We start from the raw sequence: 8,166 nt of genomic DNA on the forward strand, positions 1-8,166 counted from the left end.
TTTTTCGAGAGGAATGCATTGGTGCACTTGGTTTTTCGATCCGATGCATACTTTGTTTATAACAATTGCAGAAAAATAACAAATAGCGTAATTGTTTAAAAAGTTGTTTAAACAAAACAAAAATGCGCATCGAGATTTTTCCGAGACGAATTGAAAGGTGTTTTTACTTTTTCGATGTGACTCTTAGTTTTTTTTATATTAGTTACACAACTTTGAAATCCATATCTGTGGCAAACTTCAACGTCGTGCCAAATAGACGATTTTCAAGTTCGAAGATCTGAAGACGAACGCTGCAATCGCAGGATTTGCAATTGCTGATGTACACCAGCCCTATCGGACTGATCTGAATTTTGCCTAGGAACTCGGGCTAAAAGGTACATCAAGCTAGCACCTCTAAAAAAGAAATAACCCATTACTTTGAATCAGAATTTTGAGCTTTTTAGGCTCTATTGCTGATTTTTGGGTTTCACTACTTTTCATAAAAATTCAAATTTTGAGTGAAGGTATTGGCTTGAATCGAGCCAGCACCTCCACTATATAAAAATTGAAGAAAAAAAACAGTCAAACACATCAGAATGTTAGGCTTTCTTGTGCTCTTGAATGCACCAACAACTAATTTCCAAAAACCACCCCTACTAAAAATAAAACGACTCCTTATGTGAAAACTCAAATTCGTAAAAAACAATTAATTAATGATCTTATTTGCACTTTAAAATTCTTAAAATAATTATTTTTTGACAAAGTTCTATCTGCGTGGTAACCAGGGGTTATCATTTAATGAGAAGAGCTGGAGCCCAAAAATCGGTGTTTGTATTTTTGGAGAGCCCAAAAATCAGGGACTAGTTACACTGTAAAATTATGAAAAAGATTATTTTTTGACAAAGTCCTATTTGCCTGGTAACCAGGGGTTGTTTTTGAACTTAATAAGTTGGAACACAATAATCGCCTTGATTGTTGGACACTTCAAAATAGGATCGCCGATTTTTAAGGCTTTAACTCTTAGCGTTAAAAACAGCCCCTTGTTAACCGGCAAATATGAGTTTGTCAAAAAGTAATCTTTTGAAGAATGTTACAGTGAAACTAGAGTCTTCGATTTTGTGGCTCTTGAAAAATAGCATCACCGACTTTCAGGCTCCAACCCTAAACGTTAAAAAATAGCCCCTTGTTAACCGGTAAACAAGACTTTGTCAAAAAATAATCTTTTACAGCATTTTACAGTGCAAATTGTATCTCTGATAATTGGGCTCCTCAAAAATAGCAACACCGATTTCTTGGTTCCACCCCTTTACTTTAAATGACAACCCCTGGTTACCAGGCGGAAAGGACTTCATCAAAAAATAATCATTTTTAGATTTTTAAAGTATAAATAAGTTCACTATTTTTTAGGCTCTTTAAAAATTCCAACACAGATTTTTGGGCTTTAGCCCTAAACGCCACAAACCAACCCCTTTGTACATTGTCAGTGTTTTTGGACTCCTTGAAAATTCGAATTCGTTTTTATAGAAAGGTGATCGATTTTTTATATGTAGTGGTGGTTTTTGCAAACAAATTTTGAGCATTAAGGAGCCCAAGAAAGGCCCAATAATACTTTCTACTTTGTCTGTTCCAGTTTTAAGTTTCTACTAATGAGGTCTTCTTTGTTTTTTGCGAATTTGAGTTTTTAAATTAGGGGAAGTTTTATTTTTAGTTGGATTGGTGTTTGAAACTTATTGACGGTGCGTTCAAGAACCCAAAAAATCCGAAAATTCTGACGTGTTTAATTTTTTTCTTTTAATTTTTATATCGTGGGGGCGTTGGACTAATTCGTCTATTTTTGGTTGAAATATCTTTTTATGAAGAAAATAAATACATTTTTTTAAATCCTTTTTTTTGGTTGAAAATTTATTTTTCTAGCATTTTAACTATTCTAATTTTAGTTAATGCTTGATCTTCATGATGAAAACTCCTTTGCTTTGCTGAAAAAGAGTTTGTTGTTTTTTGTAGAAAATTAATCTTCTGGGTTAAAAATTCAACTAACTAGTTGGTTGAAAATTTATATTTTGGGTTAAAGATTCATTATTGTAGATAAGAATGCATGCCTTATGTTCAAAATTTATATTTTTTATTTAAAAATTCAACTAAAAAGTGTTTAAAATGTATTTTCAAACAATTTTATTTGCATTAATATTATTAATCTTGTAGGTGTATGGTTAGTTTTATACCTGAAAGAATTTAGAAACTGAAATATTTTGGTAATCCTGTATACGGACTGTTTAATTCAAATAATATGCTTTCTATTACTTTGACTTCTTTTATCATTTAAATTAAGCGCTCTTTCCAATACATTCTCTACTAAACAAAATTCATTTTTAACACAGTACAAGAATATTCGCCTAAAAACAAAAAATTTCAACGGAAATAAGAATAGTTCAAATGCCAGAAAAGTAAGTGTTCAGCAAAAAACGAATTAAAGAAAATAGTTTGTTTTTTGTATAAAAAATATATATTTTTAAGAAAATTATAAGGATCACATTTTGAGTTAAACCAATCAATTTTCAAAAAAAATTCATTCTCAATAAAATAATTAAATTTCAATTACAAAAGATGACTTTTCTACCAAAAAAGATACCGTTTCAATAAAATATATAAGTTTTCAACTAAAAAAGATAAATTTACAAACCAAAACTAGAGTAGTTCAATTTGCAGTTAGAAAAGTAAATAAAAAAACGAGTTTCCATCAAAATGAATTAATTTTCAACTGAAACGAATTTATAGCTAAAGAAATTAATTTTAAATGATAGTGATGAATTTTTAACCCAAAAGATAAATTTTCTGTAATAAAAAAACGAATTTTTAACCTAATATATATTTTTATAACCAAAGAAATAAATCCTTAACAAAAAATAAAATAGTTACATTTTCTATAAAACAGAACAGTTTTTAATGTAAAAGATTTTATTTCTACCAAAAAGGTAAATTATCCACAAAGAATGAAAGAGACAAATTGAATTTTCAACTAATATAAAAAATCTTGAATTAAAAAAGCTTAATTTTTAACCAAAATCATGAATAGTATTCAACTAAAAAGATAAATTTTTTACCAAAAATTAAATACTTAAATTATTAGTTAGTAAAACAATTTTTCAACAACAGAAACCGATAAATTTTCAAATAAGAATATAATAATTAAATTGTTATTTAGAAAATTAATTTTCAATAAAATCAAAGTCACTTTTCAAAGCAATGGTATAACTTTCAACCATTAAGGTTGAATTTCTATCAAAAAAGATAAATTTTTGACAAAAAATGGAGCTTTTAACTAAAGAGAGGAATTAGTTACCAAGAAGCCTCAATATGCTCCCACAAAATTCGAATTTTCAATAAAAAACAGGAGCTTTTAACCAAACATTTGAATTTTTAACCTAACAAAGTAAAAATTTGATTAAAATATGTACGAGTTCGATTTTCATTTGAAACCATTAATTTTTAACAAAATAAATAAATTTCAAACAAACAGAAAGGTTTGCCAACTAAAGTGATGAATTGCCTACCAAATAAATGAATTTTTAACAAAGTAGTTGACTTTTTAACCAAAAAGGATGAATTCTCAATGATAAACGTGATATTTAATATTTCAATTTAAAAAATATGAGTTTTCAACCAAATAGCACATAAAGGTCGAGCATATTCTTGGGTATATTCTCATGCTCGTGAGAATTACTCCGAGCACCTAAACTCTTTAGAAGACTAGTCAGCGCTTTTTCACGCCGTCTAATAGGGCTAGAGCGCACACATATCAAACACTATTTTTCAAAAAAACCACTCAAGAAAAATATCTGACACCTTTTTAGGTTTTTAGGCGTTTTACATCAGAGGAGAATACAAAACGAAGATTTAATCCTCTGTGTATTTTTGTAGAGTTGAGTTCAGAATTCGAGTGCTTACCTAATGGTGCTCCTATTCCTGGCGTTCCTCGTGGCCGAACTTCTAATTCCTCTGAAAGTGATCAATCAACTGAAAGCCTTCTTCACCCCGACAAACTTGATTCTTTGAGTTCTTTGGTCAGGTCTTCTCCTGCCGAGCCTTCTATTCGGCTTAGGTCCAGGTCTCCTGCCAGGCTTACTTCTTTACGAGGACTTGAATTAAACTTTGATCGACTTAAATCTATTCGGCTCATTCCCAATGTAAACCCGAACCAGAAATTTGAAATTCGAAGGTACACTTTTCCTGCCGATGCACCTATTCAAATAAAAGGAAATTTGAATGTCTTTGGGCCTATGCCAGCCGAAGAGAAAATAGTACTCTCAACGTCCAATGGTGACGTGTTTGCAATATTTGAAAATAATAAAATTATTCGTGGAATATATTCAACAAGCACTGGAGCTCAAAGACGGGCAAAAATAAACATGTACAGCGGCAAGGTTGAAAATATGAGCAGTGAAGAAATACAGGAGTCTCTATTAGGCACTACATCACCAATCTCAAAGTGTTATAAAATTGTAACAGCAGACCAATAACTTTTTAAAATTTAATACTTTTATATGCTTTGTTTTTTATCAGGAGTAGGATAAAATATTGCAATTACAGTGAAACCTTACAATAGCCCTCCCTTCTATAGCCCTGCCGAGAATTGACGCCGCGCTGCATGTAGGTGTAACAGGTGCTGCGCGGGGTGCGCGGGATCTGCAGCTGTGACTCAGGCGAGCAGTCAGACGTGAACAAACAGAAGCGGAGCAGGCTATAGTGAGTTAGTTGCCACCCACCGTCAGCCCCGAAATCGGCGCTATAGAAAAGGTTCACTGTACTTTGTAATTACAATAAAATGTTAATGTGTTATCGTTCTTAAAGCTTCAATATTTCGTCAATATGCAAACCTCTCTTTTTTGAAAGCAGATAAAAAAAGTTGCTTTTTATTCCCTTCCGTACATGTTTCAGTAGAAAGATTCAGGTAGAAGTTTAAGGTAAACCGACCATTACTGAGACAGTTACGAAAAGCTAACCCACACAAAAACAATTAAAAAATGATAAATTAGAATTTTTTGTACAAAAACCATTATAATAAGTGGCTAATACATTATTTGGTCAATTAAAGCAAAAAATATATTATTCACTTTTATTATTAATATAAATAGATATTTTAAGTGGGACGATGGTCGTGGGGGCTAAAGCGTAGGCTTTGGACCCACTCCTTCGGCTTGCGGGTTCGATTCCCGCCTCGCACTCTGGAAGAGTCTCGGTGGCCCATGCGGTGAACACTAGCCTAGCAAGGGAGTTGTTCATCTCCGGAGAGTCGTGGGACCGGTACCTCTAGAGAAAAAGGTTTTCTCTAAGTACTTAAGGCTGTTGCTCTTGGTGGTTCGGAACCCACCTTAAACTGTAGGTCCCCCTTCCACCACCAAGTTAGTGTGTGGAGGGTGTGTAAAGGAATAGAGAAGGTGTAAGAAAAATGTAAACCCTTAGGAGACACATTAGAAGCTTCCATTCCATATTCCATATTCTAAAAAATAGATATTTTATAAGCTATTTAGATTGCCCATTATTGGGACAAGAATTTTAAGGTATATCCTTAAGTAGCACATAAAACAAGCTAATACTGAGACACGGAAAATCCAACGGTGTTTATCAAAATAAAATGATAGAATTTACTTACAATTATAGAATAAATTAAAAAATAAGTTTTACTTATTATAACTCATAAGAAATTTATTTTTCTTTATTTTTCAATCAAATTCACAACGACTTATTAACTTTTTGTTCGAACAAACAACAACATATTATTAAATTAAATTAATTAATATTAAAAATATTATTTAGAAGCTCCACGTTTGCCGCTCAAATAATTATTTACTTTAAATAAGTAATTCAAAGTTGTTTTTTGCAACTTTCAATTCAAACCTTAAATTTTTCCAAAGGTTTAGATTAGAAATTTAATAGAATTTAATAAGAATAATATTATCGATTTACTTGCAAATTCAACTTTTTGTTTATGAATTCTGATTTTGAATTCATCTTAATTTAAATTAATACATGCATTGAAAAAAGTGTTTAAACAATTTCAATTACTTTTTGGTTAAAGTTTAATTATTTGGTTAAAAATTATATTAGGTGAAAAATCTTTTTTATCAATATTTCAACTATTTTGTTAAAAATTCATCATATGGTTCATCAACGTATCTTTTTACTTATAAATTTCATATATTTTCAGCAAAAATGAAACTATTTCGTCGAAAATTAATCTGTTTAGGTTAAGGCTTCAACAGTTTTATCGTCAATTCGTTGTTTATTTTTTTAATTTATCCAACTGCTTTTAATTTGTAATTAAAATCTTTTTTAGTTAAAATATCAACCATTATATTTCTTGATAAGAGCTTCCCACTTTTTTGTTAAAAATTCCACTACCCAGTTAAAAGTTATACTACTTTATGCAAAAGTGAAAATTCCACTCTTTAATTGTAAATTAACTTTTTTCTTGGAAATTCATATTTTAGAGTTAAAAATATAAAAACTCTTTTTTTTTATTAAGAATTCAATAATTTTTTATTAGAAAATTATATTATTATAGAAGAAAATGAAGCAATTTGGTTGATATATTTTTCTTCTTTGTAAGAAAAATCTTATTTGGTTGACAAATAATCTCTTTTGGTAGAAATTTTATCTGTATTGGTTACCAGTCGAACAGTTTGGGTAAAAATTCGTTTGTTTTTTTAATGAATTTAATTGTTTTTAATTTGCAATTAAAACATGTCTATGTTGAAATGTCATTTGTTATATTTTTTATAAGAATTCATCTTTTCTGGTAGAAAATTTGTCATTTTGATTTTAAAATTGAACAATTTGTGAGAAAGTTGAAATATTAAGTAAACCAAAAAAGTTTAATTCTGATAAAGAAATATAATAGTTGATATATCATTCAAATAGATTTTTACTACAAATTGAAAGCATTTGAATTAGTTCAAAAAAACAACGAATTTTGAGGACTTCCGTTTCCGGCATGAAAGTGTAAATTAGTGGGAATTGTGGATGTTAAGTTTTTCTGATATTGTGGTGAAATTTGAGGTGAGTGGATTGTGGAAGTGTGTGGAAGGGTGTGGAGGTGAGAGATCTAATTGAGGGATTGTGAGATTGTAAAGGGGAGGTAGATATTTTGGAGGATTGAGACAGATTTGTGTGGAACTTTGTTTGGAGATTTGTGACAGGGTGGGAAGACTGTGTTGACGGATTGGTAGTAGCAGGGTTGGGTAACGACGAAGAAAGGTGTGACAGGTAACAGACAGTGGCGATGGAAGCAGGGAAGATAGAAGGCGGGAAAATTTGAATTTTATTAATGGCTAGTAGAGCGAGCATCTCCTCGGAAGAAACAGAATTAGAGCAGGAAGTCTTCAGTACGCCGAAAGAGATAAAGGAAAGGAAGGCAAGGGGCAAGTATAAAAAAACTATAGAAAAGGAAAGATTGAGAGCAAAAAGCGTAGGGTCCATAGAAGCATTTATCAAAAGGAAGAGAGGGGAGAGGGAAAGGAGTGAAGAGAAGGAAGATATCGGGGCCAGTATAAAATACCAGAAAATGTTTAGATCGCCACCGGAAAAGCAGAGTTTGGTAGGGAAAAGCGATAAAAGGGAGGGTGCCGACGGTAGCGGAGTTGAAAATGAAATGTTGATGAAAGAAGAAAGGCTAAAGGAAATTAGAGAAGTGATGATAGAGGTAATGGGGATTTATGAAGAAAAGCAGGAGAGAAGGGGAGAGGAATTAAAGAAGGAAATTAGGCGGGAAATGGCTGAAGTTAAGAAAGAAATAAAAAAATGGGAAGAAATCAGGGAAAAGTTGGAAAAGAGGATGGAGTCATTGGAGCAAAAACTAGAGAAGCAGGAAGAAATTAATAACACAAAGGTAGAGGAGATAAGAGGTAGGAGAGAATAGAAGATGATTTGACATGGGTAGAAAGGAAGATGCAGTATAAATTAAGCAAAATAGCGGAAGAGGAAAGAAAAAAGGGAAAGAGAACATGGGTTAAGTATGGTAGAATTCAGATAGATGGAGTATGGTGGGATTGGGATGAAGAAAGGGAAGAATGGAAGATTTGTTACTGCAATATAGCAGGATTAGAGAGAAAGGATAAGGAGTTTATGAGAAATTTGACACAATGGGATCTAGTCATAATGATGGAGACGTGGTTAGATGAAAAGGGATGG

The 8,166-nt window shown here is 31.6% G+C and overlaps 1 protein-coding gene across 1 annotated transcript in view; it reads left to right on the forward strand.

Moving 5' to 3' along the window:
- LOC117178534 (gamma-aminobutyric acid type B receptor subunit 2) overlaps positions 1 to 8,166 on the forward strand; it is a 297,426-nt gene that overhangs the window by 21,117 nt on the left and 268,143 nt on the right. Inside the window, exon 3 of the mRNA XM_033369962.1 lies at positions 3,898 to 4,163. Coding sequence (XP_033225853.1) covers positions 3,898 to 4,163 — 266 coding nt within the window. The remainder of the gene's footprint in view (positions 1 to 3,897; positions 4,164 to 8,166) is intronic.

Source organism: Belonocnema kinseyi, chromosome 8, assembly GCF_010883055.1.
Source record: "Belonocnema kinseyi isolate 2016_QV_RU_SX_M_011 chromosome 8, B_treatae_v1, whole genome shotgun sequence".
In the NCBI taxonomy this organism is placed as follows: Eukaryota; Metazoa; Arthropoda; class Insecta; order Hymenoptera; family Cynipidae; genus Belonocnema; species Belonocnema kinseyi.